This window comes from Neopsephotus bourkii, unplaced genomic scaffold (assembly GCF_033783945.1).
Source record: "Neopsephotus bourkii isolate Nb327-2 ecotype Australia unplaced genomic scaffold, CSIRO-AGI_Nbou_v1 NB_1234, whole genome shotgun sequence".
In the NCBI taxonomy this organism is placed as follows: Eukaryota; Metazoa; Chordata; class Aves; order Psittaciformes; family Psittacidae; genus Neopsephotus; species Neopsephotus bourkii.
In genome coordinates this window covers 5499123-5518570 of record NW_026901719.1, presented here as the reverse complement: position 1 = coordinate 5518570, position 19448 = coordinate 5499123, and the positions used below count along the sequence as shown (strand labels likewise).

At 39.4% G+C, this 19448-nt stretch overlaps 1 protein-coding gene across 1 annotated transcript in view; it reads right to left on the bottom strand.

Moving 5' to 3' along the window:
• Positions 1-291: 291 nt before the first annotated feature.
• Positions 292-19448, bottom strand: part of LOC133218286 (phosphate-regulating neutral endopeptidase PHEX-like) — a 75696-nt gene continuing 56539 nt past the window's right edge. Inside the window, exons 13-16 of the mRNA XM_061364611.1 lie at positions 11547-11624; positions 9823-9926; positions 1208-1266; positions 292-323 (exon numbers count right to left, since the gene is read on the bottom strand). Of these exons, the coding sequence (XP_061220595.1) occupies positions 307-323; positions 1208-1266; positions 9823-9926; positions 11547-11624 (258 nt within the window). The 3' untranslated portion in view covers positions 292-306. The remainder of the gene's footprint in view (positions 324-1207; positions 1267-9822; positions 9927-11546; positions 11625-19448) is intronic.

The following is a 19448-nucleotide window of genomic DNA, read 5'->3' as shown; positions in this document are numbered from 1 at the left end:
GCTGTGATCAGCTCAGGGAAATCTGCCTGGAGTGTTCCCTCAGATGATCAGCAAAAAAGTGGCTGTTTAATGATGGAAGCCTTCTAGTTAAGGTAGAGAGATCTAGGCCTAGAAATAAATTTAAGCAAAAGAACTGCTTAATTATCACACACACTTTACAAATGATCTCACTTAAAGACAAAAGAATTTAAGTGAGTGGTCTGACAGCAAAAACTGTTTATAGAAATAGGTAGAAGATACCAGCAGACCCAGGTTGCGAGTCCTCTGCTGTAACCAGTTCACTGTGACATATTCACGTTGTCCCTGTCAAAAACTAATACTCTCTGCAACCAAAAGAGATGCAGAAGTAAAAGGGTAAGTCACTCAATGATTTTAGACACGCCTGTCCTTGGGGACTGAGACCACAGAGATTATGGCAGCTGCCTTCCAGATGCTGACAGCACAGAACGAGAAGGATGATTTAACCTGAAAGCCTTATAAAAGCAAAGAATGTCAGGGTAAAGATAATGCTGTTGTACACAGAAATACTGGTGCAGACTTTTACAGCCAGTTAGAAATTTCCGATGCAAAGTCCCATTAAAATAAATGGAAGTGAATATCCAAATCCACACACATCTTTGAAAAACTCAGCTCTTTCATCTCATATGCTTCCAAATCCAGATTTATGCTCTCTAAAACCCGCCAATAACTAAAATTAGCAGAAGAAAGCTTTTACTGTGCATACAAGATAATTTCATCAGACTCTAGAGGTAAGAATTTTAAGTTAACTACAGGTACCACTCCTTGTCCTTGAAGGCATTGAACAAATCCACTGGCCACCACTTCTTAGATTTTCTGGTCTGTCTCACAGTCTTCTCTAGTCATTTTTACTGATACATATTTATTAAAACTAGAGGACTGAAGATAGCTATCATTGTCTATTTATGGAGGTATGTGTACACATCTTTTTGCTACAGAAAACAGAAGACAGAAACATTAAGCTTTAATAAAAGTGATATAAGCTAATGGCCACTGCAACTCAGCTGACATGTAGTAACTTCTCAAGCAACAGTAATTCAAATCTGTGGGAACCCCGGGGTTTCCAGAACTACCTTCTCACTTATTTTCAGTCGCAAACACACAAAACTGTACAGATATTATCTGAAGCTTGACACATACAATTCCTAAACAAGCACTTCATAAGGAACCTCAGAAGTCAGATACTCACTGATTTGGTTGGTAGATGCACTATAAAAAGCATTTACAGTAGTTGGGCTTGTAAACCACCTGTAGTAAGAGCAAAAGAAATAGGCTGTCAGTGCACTTACAAAACTTTATGAACAGAATGAGAAAATGTAGAGTGAACTCAGTGAAAAGGAAGCAAAATATCAAGGACAGGCTTCATTAAAGTATTTCTCCATTCCAACATGTTACCTAGATGCTTTCTGGAGCATTGAAATCTATTGTTTAATGGCTTTATTTTAAGTGCAATGAATGTTCAAGAGAAGCGATTGCTAGGTTTCCTATTACCTAACCTCTTTTAATTCTAAGTGACCATCTTGCTTGTGAGATCTGCCAGGCTGATAAGGTGAAGTTCACCCAACAGAAGCTGCAACACTGATAGCAGCTGTGAAAACTCTGTTAGGTGCCTTTCAACCAGGTGTGGAGAAACTCCCTCTTGAAATTAGAGAATTTTGAAACAAGTGAAGTGGCTTCAGGGGCTTTGCTGAACAGCTACTTGAATAATTAGGATGATGCCAGAAACATGGGCAGGTGCTTTCTGGGAACCTAAATTCAAAATAAATAGATTCTGTACCCTACTCAATGAAAATGACCATCAGCATGCTTATAAACAAATGGACCTCTTGCAAGGCAAATCAAATTTTAAAAGAATATTAGGATTTCTTCTCATAGTTATATTTCTCATACATACAGGAGGGAAACCTAGGTTTGAATAGCAAATAGGATTTATGAATCTGCTTAGTTTAACCTCATCTACACTGATAATGGCTTCACGCATATGAGTGGAAAATCACAGCTGCCTTCAGCAAGATCCAGATCCCCTCAGATGAAACTCTGAGTTGAGTCCAAGATTTGACTCTGATTTTGTAAGGAAGAACTGAGATAAAAGTAGTAAAATCATGGGAATTAGGGGTTAATTCATAAAAAATTAGAAACAGCTCAAGTAAATGTCCAAACAGGAAGATCCTGTTGTCTTTAGCAATGCATTACTTGGAAGTTTTGTAAAGTCAAATGAATGGAATGCAACTGATTTGGAAAATTTCTTTCAAAGAGAAGAAATAGGAGCTCAAAATAAAGAGTAAGACAAAGGAAGGTCTATCAGAACACAGGAAGTGTGATGTCAGTGACAGTGACATACACAATTTGTGTTTTAAAATAGCACCATCAAATGAATGAGTTATCTGCAAATCCCGACTGGTTTTCTGGCAACTGATGTTCTCACATAAACAAAAAAAAAAAAAGGGGGGGAGAGTTTTAGTATGGCAGAATTCTGTCTTTTATCAATAAATGTATCTACTTCTCCAATCTTCAAAGCGGAATGGCTTATTTTATAGTGCAGCAACAAAAAAAACTAATCAATGAAAGCAAAGAGTGATGTCACATAAATATCTTAACCATCCATTGTATTACAGGCTATAACTGCCACATATCACTCTCCCTGGGTTTTTTACTAGGAGATTCTGAAGGGGAGGAGCAGCGGGATGTTGTTTCCTGTTTCCTCTATAATAACAAGATTAAATGCTAGAGGTAATGTAGTGGGTTAATGGAAAATTGAAGAAAGAATGCTTAGGGTGAGGGGATAAAGTAAAAATTAGGGGGTTTAATTAGCTATGTATCAACTTCCAGTTTGTTCACAGCAGCAATCAGCTGTACTGTTTTGAAGGATGCAAGCCAGCCACCTGTGTGGTGGGACCTGCTCTCCAGTATTAGCAGTGGCTCTGGAGGACTCTATCCCTTTTTTCATGAGATCTGACACACTCAACACTTTAATTTAGACTTTACTGTAAATTTGAACAAAGACACATAGTGCTGTGACGTCTACCTCACCCTGATGGCTTGCTCTACTTAAAACAGCCTTTCTGTGATCTCAAACAGCAAGTTTTAAGCATGAGAAAGGCTTTCAGGACAACAAATCCTCTCTTTTTACAAATCCTTCTCAGAACAAGTATCTTACAGGGCCTCTCATTTCCAGTCATAGGATCAACAGTCTGAGATGGATAACAAATACTTCAAAACAGACTAATGTGCTTTGCTCCTCTCCCCACCCTCCTAGCTGCTCCAGCCCCAGGGGCTCACCACAGGTAGTTCAAGATAGGAACCACCACAAGCAGTGGTTAAAGAGCTCTTAATTGACATGCAACACCTCTCTAATAGAACAAGTTTGCACACATTTTTACTGAGAAGCTAACCAGTGATTAACATACTTGCTAGCAGAGATGCACCTCACTCTACTGGAGAACAATTGCAAAGGCTGTTGCCATTTAGTCCGCAGCTACTAAGGGAAGACATCAAACCATGCTTTCATATCTGTGAATTCATAGACTTGTAACTGATAGGCTAGCAGCTAAGACTCATCACAACATTCCCATTCTGAGAATGCTTCTTTCTTTATGATCTGCTACTACAATAACAGAGCCCACCCTGTTTCCTGTGCTTAATATGAGCCAAAGACTGATATCAACCATTTTCTCACTATAGAACTGTACTAAGTTCTTTCCAAGTTACTCTTTCATAATGAGGCCTCAAGAATGACCTTGTATAAAGTTTGTTATGTATTTAAGCAGCTAGAAAGAGAAGATTTAGCAGCTGAGACAAGGAGTTGCGAAGAATAAGATTTCTCCAGTGACAAGCAGCGTATACTGCTGAATTTCATATTTGATGTTTAGATACTCAGCAAGGAGCATATTTTCACTCCAGCATTTTGTTGTACCATTCGGAGCCATCCTTAAAAAGATTTAAGGAGCATTTTACACAAAAAAAAAAAAAAAAAAAACCAGAAATACCCAAGACTGCTTCCATTCAGATTAGCAGAACAGCTTCACCTCTCATCTGTCCTCCTCTTTCAGTGAGCTTCCTGAATTTATTGAACCTTCAGTGACAGACCTTAACTAATAACACATCGAATTACTATATGAAGGTCTGTAATAAATAGATGTCACTGTCAAATTTTAAGGTGAAGCAAATTTAGAGATAGTTCTCCCATTCCTATTTGGAGGCAAGTTGGCTGAGCATTTGCTCTGGGTCTGGTTACAATTTCATTTGATCTATTAGCAGGATAGAAAGAAAAAAAATGACAGGTATAACAGATGTTAACCTCCTCACCTATTTAACCACTAACTTTTTTAAACTAAATATAAAAACACCTAGGACTGTTTACACTGTTTTCATTTGCTATTAACATGTGAAAAAGGACAGCTCTGAATGATGTCTCATAACCTTACCTATTACCTATTGCATCAGACAAAACCTAATCTGCAGACTTAACACTTGTAAGTTTGAAATTTTTCCTGTAGAATTAAAATCTGAAACCTGCACGGAGATAGCAAGTGGGGCAGATAATCTATTAGGTTTATGTTCCTTTAGGCTACAGTTTTCCCTGTGATACCTTCCTTTCCAAGTTAAGAGTATAACGTACTACATTGCCAAGTGTGAAGAAGGGTGGCTGGAAACTTTTACTGTACAGGGAAAAGCTTGTCAATTTAATTGTCTGTAAAGCACAAACTGAATTTTCAAATTTTTTCTGTCAACCATTTTAATTAGAAGAAATCTCTCAAATGGAGCAGGATTTCGTGCTCAATGTCCCAAGGTTTATCTATTTTTTTTTTTTTTAACTCTTATAAGTAAAGAACTTGTGAATGTATAACACTTAACCTGGTTAGGAGTGAAAGTCTGTACAAAGTTGCTAATGAGGCTGGAATCTGGAAAATTGCTTCTGAAGAAAGAATTATAAAGAAAACTTCTAAAGGGCAATCTTAGAATCATAGAATCATAGAATAGTTAAGGTTAGAAAGGACCTTAAGATCATCAAGTTCCAATCCCCCTGCCATGGGCAGGGACACCTCGCTCTAAACCATATTACTCAAGGCCTCGTCCAACCTGGCCTTGAACACTGCTAGGGATGGAGCATTCACAACCTCCCTGGGAAACCCATTCCAGTGCCTCACCACCCTAACAGGAAAGAATTTCCTCCTTATATCCAATCTAAACTTTCCCTGTTTAAGTTTTAACCCGTTACCCCTTGTCCTACCACTACAGTCCCTGATGAAGATTCCATCCCCAGCATCCCCTATATGCCCCCTTCAGATACTGGAAGGCTGCTATGAGGTCTCCACGCAGCCTTCTCTTCTCCAGGCTCAACAGCCCCAACTTTCTCAGCCTATCTTCATACGGGAGGTGCTCCAGTCCCCTGATCATTCTCGTGGCCCTCCTCTGGACTTGTTCCAACAGATCCATGTCCTTTCTATGTTGAGGACACCAGAACTGTACACAATACTCCAAGTGAGGTCTCACAAGAGCAGAATAAAGGGGCAGGATCACCTCCTTCATCCTGCTGGTCACGCTCCTTTTGATGCAGACCAGGATACGGGCTGCAAGCTTACACTGAAGCCAGCTCATGCTCATTTTCTCATCAACCAGCACCCCCAAGTCCTTCTCTGCAGGGCTGCTCTGAATCTCTTCTCTGCCCAGCCTGTAGCTGTGTCTGGGATTGCTCCAACCCAGGTGTAGGACCTTGTACTTGGCATAGTTAAACTCCATGAGGTTGGCATCAGCCCACCTCACAAGCGTGTCAAGGTCCCTCTGGATGGCATTCCTTCCCTCCAGCGTATCAACCGAACCACACAGCTTGGTGTCATCGGCAAACTGGCTGAGGGCGCACTCAATCCCACTGTCCATGTCAGCGGCGAAGATGTTGAACAAGACTGGTCCCAACACCGATCCCTGAGGGACACCACTCGTTACTGGTCTCCAGCCGGACATTGAGCCATTGACCACAACTCTTTGTGTGCGGCCATCCAGCCAGTTCTTTATCCACCGAGTGGTCCATCCATCAAACTGATGTTCAAGGTGACTTTCATAAATGTATTTACTCTTCTTATTTGTTAGACTGTTTTATACATTTTTCTGTGTAGAATCAGAGAGGATTAGCCACCTAAGCCAGGCTGCCATCAGTCTCCCTTGGGACTGGGCATGAAACTGGGATAGTAAGGCTGGCCCCAGCTTCCAGTGCCAGAGCACTGGTTAAAATGAGATTCAAAGACCAGGACATGGTTTCAGGAGGCTTATTTCCTTCCTTTCCTCTCCAGGGCAGGTCCACCCACAGGATTTCTGAGCTCACCAACAACATCTCTTCAGCAGACAACAGCCCACCCAGTGTCTTTCATGGCTTCTTTTCCCTTTATGCAGAAGGAGCTTTTACACTGTGCTTAATGGCATCCAACCCAGCACTTCTCAGAGCTGCCCTCCCCTGTGGAGAGCCAAGGGCCAGGGCTTACAAACAATAATGTGTAGCCAAGAAAGTGGAGTAGGACCTAAAGGTCCATACTACTTCTCACAGTATGCTTCCACTGTGTCCTCTTAAAGGTTTACTAGATGCCTACATCTCCAGCACTGAAAGCTGAGTGAAAAGTGAAGAAAGATTTGGCCAGGTCTAAAAAACTTTAAGGTAGATGTCCTGACTTCAAAGGAGAGTGATTAATAATAACGAAATGATATGCCCAAGAAGTCCTCTGATGCCTTGCTATCTATCTGTCACTATTGTGTCAGTGTTAAGGACAGATTAAATCTCTGTTAAAAAGGTACAGGTCTGTGCTTGTATATACGTACACGTGTGTGCATGTATGTTTGTATGTATGAAAGTATACAGCTCCACTGATGGATAAGCAAACACCACTAAACCCCTGATTCTCCTTTATCTCTCCCTTCCACATGGCCACCACTTCCCCACATACTGCCTTTCACCTCCCTCTGCTCTAGCTGTGTCTCACCTGGGTTATAATCGCCTTCACGCCTGGTCCACTTCCTCCCATGCTCACCTCTTCCAGCTTCACTTTCTCCATTCAGCTCCCTCAATTCAACCTGAGGAATGCACATCATATTCCCCAGCTCCTGCCACAAATCCCTTTTGTATGCTTCTCCCCTGATACCTGAGCACTTCTCTTGTTTGACAGAGCCAGCTGTGAAGATGACAACCATCTCCCCCACCAGCTGTTAGGATCACAGCTGGCATCCAAATCAGGTATTGAGGCCAGCAAATTGTACCTCTGGCACCTGCGGTGCCCACAGGGGGCCCTGGCCCCTGGGACTGGCAGAATAGGAAGCTTCAGCACCCTCATGCCTTGTCAAACTTCTTAGTACCAGCTGGGCTGTGTATGGCCCCCCATCCAAGAGCAATGCCTCACCTGACTTCCTCCATACTTCTTTTTTCCTATAAAGCAGATAACTGCTAGGATAAGAGGGAGCAGAAACGAGGACAAGGAATTTTTATAATTACATCTGCCTTTGGGGGAATTTCCTCTTTTTAGATTACAAAACTGTTGAATTTCCAGAATAGCTGACTTCCACTTCGATATGCACATTTCTCCTTGCTTTATCAAACTCCATTGTTTTGTATCTCCCACCTCCTATGTGATGTTTCCTTGGTGCTTTGAGTGAGCCATCATTTTGATTTTCCATTTACTTGACTATGGTGAGGAAAGTGAGCCCAGTTTGAAATAATATTGCTGAGAAATCTGGATGGTAAATATAGCGGTTTACATTTTTTGGAGTAATACTACTTTACTAGCAGGCAACTTCTTTAAACACTCATTTTCCTATTTTATCTTTTCCAGTTCACAATTTGGACAATCTTATAATATCAATCTCGAAATATAAATGCTATGCTACAAGCTACTGAACTAGAGAAAAGAAGAAATGAAGTGAACAAACAAAACCCCAAGGGTAAGTCTCAACACAGCGGCAAGCTTCAGCATGGACCAGAGATCTGGGAGTTCTATGAAGTACAAAAGCTTAAAACAAAACAAAACAAAACAAAAACCAAAACAAAAACAAACAAAAAAAAAAGCAGGGGGAAAAAAAAAGGAAAGAGAAAAAGAGAAATGAAAACATAGGAAAGCAGTAGAGTGTGATAGTTAAAATGATATATAAATGATATATACTGATATATTTAAGACCACATTTAACACGCCTCAGGCCAGTGGTTGGGAGTTACTGGTTTACTGTAATAATTCTTTTAAAAAAGACTGGAGATGGCAATCACTGTCAGCGCCTTTAGACCCCTCAGCAGACACAGAAAAGCAAACATTGTGACATCATTTTCAGAGCCCTTTTCTACCACCAAGCAGGCACAAAGGTAGAATAATCTCCTAGCAGGAATAATTATGACAGAGGGCTCAGGTGGGGATTAGCCCCAGCCCTGCAAAAGCAGAGCATATAGCTATGCTGACAAAGGAAAGACAGCAAAAATCCAGCTGGGATCCCCCAGGCCAGAATGTGCCCTGTGGGATGACAAGAAAAGCAAGACAATGTTGATGAAGGGACTGATGTTAAGTAGTCCCTGAAATAAGATGGTAAAGATAAGCATGACAAATTGCTCAATCTTCTAGTGGGCAATCAGGTAAAACTTTCATTTTTTAAGCATATCCATGCAACAGTTCTCACATTACAGCCCTTGAGGAGTCAGGGATTACCTGCTAGTTAATTTTCTTACAGGAAAGATTTCCCACTGTGCCAAGAAACTGTGTGGTCTGTGTTAGTGCTGGCCCAGTGCTGTTCAAGAGGAAGAGGTTACTGATCACCACTGCTATAGAGGGGCAAGTATTATCTCACTGCTTTCATGAAAAAAATTGGTCAGAAGAGAATGTACTGTCACAATCTAGCCCTGGCATCCAGGGCAGAAGGAAAGACTGTAAATTCATTCCCTGGGACTAACCATTGCAGTGTCAGAGAAGGGTGTGCTGAGAAAGTAAAATTTGCAATTAAAATTATCTTATAAATAACCTCTCAAAAATAAGGGGCCAAGTTACAATATTCTAATCAGGAATAGCCTGTGCCTGTCTCGCTGACATCCTTTACCTGCCTCACTCACAACTCAGAGTTACCCCCAGAACAAGGTACGATTGAGTCTGAGTTAGAATTTCTGGAGCCCTAAGAAAATACCACACAGGAGCTAAGCAGCAGCACGAATTTCAAAGTCTGTGTGCAGAAGGAATGCTTTTTAAGTAGCATGATTAAACTAATTAAGCTCTGTTTAGATTTTAATTTGCATTTTAAGGATTTGATTACCCACCAGTAAGGAAAAAGATTGATCCTCTCGTGTATTTTATGACAGTATGTGACACAATCTGCACCCTGATGTTTACAAATACATAAAAACATATCTAAATTTTATTATGTTTTATTCCATATCATTGCTATCATCAGCAGGTAATTAACAATGTTGGTTATTATTCCCAATAATAACACTATCTCTTACTCATTTTTTCATTCTTAGAAAATTTCTTTCATAATCCCTACTGTACCACTCCAAATTTTAACTGTGACCAAGAGACATAATCCATTTTTAATTGAGATTCAATTACCCCTTTTTTCATTAAATTAAGCTGCAAGTATATGACTGCTGTGCATCAGAACAGGCATACCTGGAAATTAACAAAAAAACTATCCACATGAGTTTCAGAATTACTGGGGGGTTCCCCATAGGCCTTTAGTATCCTAATATGTTGCTGAGTATATAATTCTATTAAAACATCAATTGTATAAATCAGAGAATATGAATTAACATATTGATAGAAGATTATGTAGATTTGCCTTTCGTCTACTCACTCTGTTTTTGGAACTTCTTTTCTAAGCCAGTAGAAATCAGATTGAGCTGCATATTTGCGAGTTTGCAACACATTGCCAAAATAGTCACTTTCTGTAAACTTCAGCTGTACAGACAAAGCACAGGCATTTTTAAAGCACATCCAAGGAAACAAAAGCTGACAGAAAACAAACATGACTTTCATTTTGAACAACGTAATCACCTAATTTTTTAGCCATTATCAAAGCAAGTAAAATGTTTACAGTTGGTAAAAGGAAAAAAATATTATGTTAGCTTAGTTAAAAAACAGTGGCTGAACAGATCTACAAAAGGGAATGGAACATTGGAAAAGCTCTTCCCTGATCAGAGAGGAGCTGAGGAAATCTGAAGTGCCCAATGATGAACTGCAGACAGCACATTTCTATGGCTGTTATTAAGACAACCTCTTTTCCAGAAGGAAATAGGTTTACTTTTATTTTTAAAAGTGCATTTTGAAACCACTTTTTAAAAAAAGTAAAAAAGCCCACTTTTTCAGTTCATTTTGCATTTCATTAAAATCCTTCATACTCTGTACTCTCCAACAGTTCTGCCACTGCTTTCTTACTGTTTCATATATTAAATATTTACAGACATAGGACTCCATGCTTCCATAAACCTCCAAATCTAACAACAACCATTACACATGCACACAATTAACCATGCAAGAAAAGGGGAGATGATATCCTTGTCACCAGTTTCAGTCAATCCTGGGACTTGTAAGGATGCGGCACTTCAGATGTAAACTCTGGTTTTGCACCCATGATTAACAAGTGTTTTTCACTAGACATTACTACTTATCTAGGCAAAAAGATCTGCACAATGAGTGATAAAGTTGGTCACACCCTCTCTCTCATTACACTGCCTTCACAGCACCATCTTACTCTGCTCTTTCCAAGAACAAGTACTAGGTTGGTAGAGTTAGTTCTTCAAAGTTTTCTGAATAAATTATGCCTCTATCTAGTGTCTGTTCATGTTCTCTGGCTAAGATGACTAGCACTCTTGTACCTTAGCAGTTCAGGATCAAGTTGTGATTCTACTTTGTCTGTAGAATAAAATTAAGGACATGCATGCCACATTTTGCCCTTTGAAAAATGGTAAAATATATTATTGTTCATCATCTGCCTTCCTGCCTTGGTTAGGCTGAACAGATAGTGAGTCAGGAAGGAGTGCCTCCACAGTATCCTTGTCCAGCAGCCAGCACACTAGGCCTATGCGTTGGTTAGGACCTCTAGGTACACTTATAAGCAACAACCATAAAAAAATTCCATAGCCTGGAGAGGAGATGGGCATCATAAATTGTGATATTTTAAGAAAATATGCATTACTATTTTTGAAGACCATTACTTTGAGGATAAATGCTTTTGGTTTGCTTCATTTATATAAGTAATTGCAAAATTTATGGCTGTGTATTCTTAACCTTTAAAATGCTTAATAGCAGTAAGGTTCTTTGCACCCAGGCACATTTTATTCCCAGCAGGCCTCATGGTCATCTCACTTAGACAGACAGGGGTCAACAATTTAGACATTAGAGCTAGCATGCTTAATTCAACATCTAAAAATAACCAGGGAAGCAGAACTCCAGATGCACGCCAAACAAAAAAGAAGCTTTGATTCTTTGATTAGCAGTGAAACAGAGCAAAGAATGGATGCAACATGTAAAAGATGGATGCAATACGTAAAAGAAGAAATCTGCAAGTCTGACACTTACTGTTTTGATGTCTTCATTAATATATGTGTCATTCATTATAAACTGAGGGTAACCAACTTTTGCCATAACTGCCTTTGCCTTTGAAAAAATTAAAAATAAAACAAAGTGTTGGCAGATATAACTATTTCTCAGCCTATGGCTTTTCTTTTCCCCTCACCAACCACCCAGCATCTTTGTGGAAACAACATATTTCCAGAACAAAAGCAGCAGGATACAAAATGGTAAGGCAACTACCAAGAAGTCGAATATTACAAGTTCAAAGAATAAATTAAAGACATGGTGGACTAAAGGTAGCACAAAGGGGTAGCACAAAGCTTTTACTTTGTATGTTTTCAGGATGCTGAATATAATTTCTGCTGAATTCTTTGGAATTCTCCTCTCCACTCAAAAATAGCTCTTCTGGAAATCTGTTCTTCAAACTCAGTGTCATGGTTTAGCCAATGCTAAACCCAGGACACTCAGATGTCTAAACTCAAATGAATATGAATTTAAAATTTGGAATGGGACAGCAGGGATTATGAAAGAAATTTTCTAAGAATGGAATCATGAATAAGAGATAACGTTATTATTCAAGATATGAAGTGCTATAAATGGACAGGTCTTTAAACCAACTGCAGCCATACCAACCCTGCATTCTGCTCTCTGCAGGCAAAGCTTGAACCTCTCTGGGGTCCACTAACTTCTCTTTCCCTCTTGCTGCAGCAAATGACTGTTCAAGGGATGATCCCCCTGGAAGATCTCCCTTCCTGCACAATGAAATTCTCACTCTCTTCTCCCCATCCAGACTGTCTCAGTACAAGAGGGCCTTCTATGACAGGAAGAATTAGAAATGTTTGTTCCATGACTGTAAAAAGGAAGCTCATGGAGGATTGCCTTCATTTAATCAAAATTATTTTGTCCCTTCCTTTATTTTTCAAGAAGGCCTCTTTGCTTCATCAAACTTCAATTTCTTAATTGCATTTCCAACCCGAAGTCATAATCCTCCATTTGTGACATCACAATTAATTGTGGTTGAGATAATTAAGATGTCATAAACAGAAGATTACAACTTCAGGTAGGCAATTAGCAGCAGGAGCAGATGATCTCTTAAACAAGAAAGATCCCATTGTCATGCAAATGTCCCTAGTGATAAAAAAAAAAAACAATGGAAGACAAATGCTGAACAGGAAATATGAAACAAGCCAAATTAACTTGCAACACATTTTCTCAATTTTCCAGAAAGTAGAGCATTTTTCAAGATATTTTAAGTCCCTGGGCTGGGGATAAAAAGGTGGTAGTGGGGGAAAAAGCACAGTTCATCTGCAAGTCTGTATATAATCAAGAGTGTCTCTTTTTTTCCTGATGGTGTTGTCAGGTCCAGCTGACTGAACTTTGCAAGGAACTGGAAAATTTCCTTTTCCATTTCCAGTGCTTCAATCCTAGTTGCAACTAGTCTTGAGAAAGCAAAGAGCAAAGCTCATCAGTTTTAGTTTCTACTAAATCAGCTGCTTAAACAAGTCTGACGAATCTCTAATATTCTCCGAGTGTTCCCAAGTACCCATCTGAATCACAGTAGCCTCTGTGTTGGGTCTACTTAATTGAGCCCCTTCACATTTTGATTAAACAGATTTAATCTAAACCCCAACTTACATGATGAAAAGCAAACCCTCTAAAAACAATTTATAGCACAACTTGTGAAAAATCATGAGAGTCTTTTAAAGAAAAAGTAAGGATTATGTGTGTCCGTATATTTCATTAATAATTTAGCCAGTACAGTGTCGATCAAAAATTATCGATTTTTTTTTTTCTTGGCACATAAAAGAACATTTTTGAGTTTGAGCTGTGTTATGTCATTTAAAGGCACTCTTAATTTCTTCCTGTCTTCCAAATAAAAGCTCTTGGACTGTCTTCCGAATAAAAGCAAATAAATTCATGCCTCACTGGCTGTAAACACAGAGGACTATGAAGGCAGCCTAGATCTTGCAGTGCTTCTTTGTTGAAAGAAGCAGAGATGGGCCCTTCCCTGAAACGCATGGTGCTAGCTGTTTGGTTGTGACCACACTATGTCCATCCCCACTTCACTGCATGAACATTTTTGGTTCTTTGTGGAATATCTGCCACATCCATCTGGATCTCTTCTACCACAGCAGATTCTTCCCACAGGCTTTGCATGAGGCCCAAGCCTATTCAGTCAAGCCCAGCAAACAGCCCAATTTACACAGTAGACTAGTTAGAAAGCATTGTATTAAGAGCAGGTTTCTAAATTTTCATATTGGATATTGCTTACTTTGCTCTTTTCTGTTCACTTGTGTAATATTTAACAGCATTTCAAAGACTCATTCATACAGCACAAGCAAGTAGATAACTCTTCTACAACTGGCTTGCTCTTTGATAATGAATTCAGTATTTTCCCCTTGATAAGATTAAAAGTATGTTTAAGAGGCTGCCCTTCCAGGAGGTATGCACATGCATACAGGGAAAGCAAATGAAATGTGACAAATGTACAAGAACCAGCCGTGAGGTAATTGCACATGAATCCAACATAAATACACAGTGAGCAACTTTTTTATGGTTTAAAGGCTCATTTAATTCCTTTCTCTAATTTGCATATTAAATAACCATGTGTACAGGAAGAAAAGAGGTGATGGGGTTCTCCCCCCAGCTATTATTAAGTAGTCAGCCTACCTTAGGCTGTCGAATAAATTAAGAAAACTCATCACTGCAGGCTTCCTCCCCTGCCACTAAAACCAACAGGCTCTTGCAGGGGGTGACGCAGAGAAGCAGTGTGCTTTAGAGTAAGTCATGATAACTGTTTTCTATCCCAGCATCCAGAGAGAGCAGGCTTCATGGCAGAAGACTCAGAGTGGGACTACTCCCTCTACCGCTAATTACGCATGGAAGTTTCCCCGCAGATTTGCACACAGTTAGGATTTCATCATCAGTATGTCTTTCTGGCAGGATGAGAGCATTGCAAGTCAGTTTACTACAGACACAAAATAATAAACGACCTTTCACTTTTGACTTTATAACTTGCCAACGTGGGAACGCACACGTTTTTTAATGCTACAAAGCATCCCAATTTCCAGTCTGGTTGAATTTTCACTTGACAACCAGGCTTGGCATGTGAGCCTTCTGACAATCAGAATATAATTTGGGTATTTTATAGGCCTGCTAGCAACATCACTTACTGACGTATTGTACTTGCTGTAAAAAACCCAAAGTAAATCAAAACAAAACATATATCTCACCCTGACAAAGTTTTATGAGTCTGACACAGATCTTCTGTATATCAACTTGATTCACAATAACTTTGTGAAGATAATTTTCAAGCTTCTAAAAATATAAAAATTTAATACAATTACAGTTCACTGAAAAATTAGCATGAAATACATTCTGAAAGCTAAAATAATTCACAGCAAAGTAATGTTCCATTTAATTACAAAGATTAATTCAGCCTTTATGTACGTGTCTGGTCTTTTCATTTTTCATTGAAAACAGATGATTCAAGAGCCATCTGCTAAAACTGCTGCATAAATATCACTGCATCTATGTAGGTTTTATGTATAGAAAAACTAGAAAAATAAAGTGCAAAATACAGAAAACTGTAACTTGGGCTAAAGCCCGATTCTACAGATATCAGTAGGAAGTGACCCACTGACCTGAGTGAGAGATGGACTGGGCCTGCCTTAATGGTGTGTACTATTTCATGCATTCATATGCAGGAGCCACATAAAATGTCAGGGACTTGCACATCATCAACTGCAATCAAAAGTGAAACGGCAACTCAAATATGAACACTTGGCCTAAAATGGTTGTTTTTAAGAGTGCCTGACCTGCAGTGAACTGACTGTAATCCATACTCCAGAACATAGCTAATCATAAAACTACTTATTGTTAAACTTTTGCTTTAACTTTTCTCTTATATTTGCATATCACAACAATGTAAGGTCTGTAGACTTCTCACGATTTACAGACTTAGCTTTTCATTTACTAATAATTCACATACCACCACCTCACACTGCACCATAACCCTCCCCTCTGTATTTCAGTAATTGGTTTTGATGTTCTAAATTAGTCTATTATGAAGATGGAAAATACAGCTATCATTCCACTCTTGTAATAGCTTTAGGCTAGGGGTTAAAGACAGACAGACAGACAGACAGACAGACAGACAGATAGATAGATAGATAGATAGATAGATAGATAGATAGACAGATAGATAGATAGAGATAGATAGATAGACAGACTTATGTGAATAATCACACTCATCACATACACAGAAGGCTGTTTTCAGTAAAACATACACTGTGGTTTTAAAAGTAGTTGAGCCCATCTGACAGCTTTGTCTTGCCAAATGAAAAAAATATGTCCTAGTCCTTGCGCTTCTCCCCTGCTCTTCACATCTCTCTCCATGTTTCCGCTTACCCACAGCCTCCAAACACTGCCTCAGCTCTCGCCACATCTTTCTGGGACACTGTTTAGCTCACTAACACAGCATAAATCCATGCAAGTTCTTCCCCAAGCTAATTTTCTGACAGATCAATGAGCTGAATCCCTCACTACACAGGGAGACCCAGCAACTGTTGGAACTAGTACAAGTGCTCAGAACATATAATGTGGAAAACTGGGGAAGGAACAGCAAATGAGTTGTGTGTTACATCAGCTACTTCTTCGTCTTCATCATCTTTTGAAACCAAAGCCTCATTCAAAGAAAACCTACCGAGAAGAAAATATTACCTACTGCACTTCAGAATACCATACCATACATTACCATCCTAGGAAACAAAGGTGAAAGAGACAAAATTTTCAGAGCAAACTGTTGGTTGGGATTGTATATTCTGTCTTAATATCCACAATTAGACGATAAATGACAATATTATTATTACTAACCATAAAGTTGCAAGCACCTAAAAGTTTACTAGGGCTGCCATGCACAGAAGACTGAAAAGCAACAGTACACATCAAAATGTCACTCTTCCCAGCCCCAAATCCCTTTTGCTTCTGGCTTTCAGTGGTTCAAGCACTATGATGACAATTTCACTGGAATTAAACTTTCAGTTTAAACTAATCCTGTATTTTATTTTTTTTTTTAGCAATAGAACTGAACTTGATCACAGAAAATGTGAAACAGTTTTACTTCTATAAATACACAAATTCACTGTGAAAAATTCACAAATGTAACTCCTCAGTTCAATGCAGCAATATAATTAATAGACCTACTCATATTTTCTCCTACCAGCTTAGTTCCAATCTCATTCTGCTGCCAGCTTTGCCTTAATTTTGCTAAGAATTCCATTTTATTTAAATTATATTTTTCATTTATAACTTCTGTATGGCAATTACCACAATTCCATTATTTTATACATAGAATATTATATGTGACAGACATAAATGCTGTCTTTGATGAACAGAACCACAGCTCTGTAAATGAAATAAATTTCTTTATGGCATACAACAAATGTCTTCTTCCTCTGTAATTATATAATACATACGTGCACTTACAGCAGCACAACTGAGTCCCTGGCAAAAGACATGTTTAACACATAACCATTACTGTCCACAGCTTTTCAGGCAGATTTAAAGGTCTCTGGGTTCTCAGGGGAGCTGGGATCATGCCTACAGACCAGAAGAAAAGATAGTGCACAGATATGCAGAGCCTGCACTAGGTCCAGCTATGGCATCACAGCACCATGGCAGCAGTGACAGGTCCACTCCAGCATGGAGATTTTTGCACTTGATTCCCCTCTAAAAACCTGCAGATCACTTAGGGTATGACTATACTGGGGTATATGTGGACAGCAGGAGCTCCTCCAGCTGCACTTTAAACAAGCCAGAAACAAGAGCTGGAAGCACAGACTATAATTAGTGTTATGCCAGTATATATATATATATATATATATATACATATGCTGCTAAAGCTGCCTTTGATGGGGCTGTAATAGCCCATGCACTCTAGTTAATATTGGATACATCCTTAGCACTTTAGAAGACTGTACCTTGTCATGCCTTTATTTTCAGGCAATCCTCTATGCTTTCCAATTAAATTTTCTCTTAAAACAAAACCAAAACACACACACATGAAAAAAAAACCCCACAAACAAACAAAAAAACCCTCCAACAAACAACAAATCTCAACCAAACACATATCTCTAACTCAAATTTTGTGTATCTGTCTTTTGAAATTACATTACATATCCTTACAAAATAAATTTTGCACCAGAATCCCAAGGATTTGGAATGACACAACAAAAAAAGCTATCTTTAACTGGGCTTTGGCATGTTAGTGAGCTGCAGAATTTACTATATTGCATTTTTTTTGTTGAAACTCCTTCCTGCATTCACTCCACTGTTCACCCCCAGAGCTCCTCATCAGTCGATCCATACTCCCACTTTCATGCCACTTCTTGCTAGAAACACACCCACCTTGCTGCAAAATCCTTTCTGCTGTTTTTGGTTTAGCTCTGGGAAAACAACAGGTTTAACAAAACCACTGCACTGACAAGTCCCAAGGACCCCAAAATCCTGGCATGCTGGAGAGATCTCTAGCACCAAACACTGAGAGAGGAACAGCCTCAGGGACCAGGAAAGGGCCAGGACCCTCTCTTTCCCTCACAGCTGTATGGGTTATGGGTAACCACAGTTTTTCCTTTGGCAGTTTTATGCAAAACTCTGAATAACCTGTTCTGGGGAAGGACAGCTTCTGACCTTAGCTTCTGCTTCCATCAGTTCATATTCTTTTACCTTTTTCAAGGTTGTTTTTGTTTAAGCAAAGGTTGCAGAGCAATTTTTTTTTTCTTATTTTTTTTTTTTTTAGTGAATAGGATGTGAAAAATTCTCTTTTCGTTTCTAGCCACCAGTGAGAATCAGATCCAGTCTAGATACAGCTGAGAGCAGGCATGGTAGAGACTTGCTCTTACATGATTCTAAAACTGAAATAGGGACCAAGGACCCAAACACAAGAATGACTTGGCTCAGGACTTGCAAGTTTTTTCTCTGGGGAGAAACTCCTTTTGCTTGAACAGAGACCCTGACCAGTAGTGTACCAATAAGGATACTGCAGGTTGCCCATGCCTTATAATGTATAGGAGAAAGCAAATGTATACATAGGGGAAAATGTAGGCTGCAGAATATAGAAAAAACATATGCAGGAAATGCTCTAATTTTGACTCAAGACCAAATCCCTCACTATTTCCAAACTTTGCATATTCTTATTTTATAAATAAATAATACATATATATTTATTTTCACTTTGGTGGAACTCGCTACTTACCCAGAAAACTGGGCATATGACACCTCACAGCTCCCTCACAAAGAAGGGCAGCTGAAGAAGGCTTTATTCTTAGGCACAGTGTGTTGGTATCTGTAAGGCCTCTAAAGGAATTACCTCCTTGTGGTAAAGCACCTCTAAAAGTAAACTCTAACAATACTAGTACCTGAAGCCATTTAAATATTTCACAGCTTTGCTTCAAACTGCCATGACTAGTACAATACCAGGGCAAGTTAAAGTGCTGCTCAGGCTGCTGTTCCTGGACAGCTTGATGCCCAAGGCTGAGGATTCATGTGGAAATCCCAGCCCATAGCCCTGCCTTGCTGAACTTCCTGCTCACTCCCACCTCTTGGTGGCTCAGGTAGGCTGAACAGGACACAGAGATCACCACAGTCAGGAAATGCACATTTCATTGAAAATAGAGGTAATGACAAGTAGACACCTGAACATGCCCTTTTAGACTCCTCCATACAGAGAATGGGTCTTACATACTTCAATATCTGTTCCTGCTGAGCTGGGGGCACTACAATGTCTTTGTAACTGTTCCTCTACAGAAGGAAGTTTGACTTGGTGAAGCAACAAAGATAATGAAAGCTAAAGCTGGAACTGCCTGAGACTTCCAGGGGCAGTGAAGGACTTGCTGCCCTTTGGAAGAA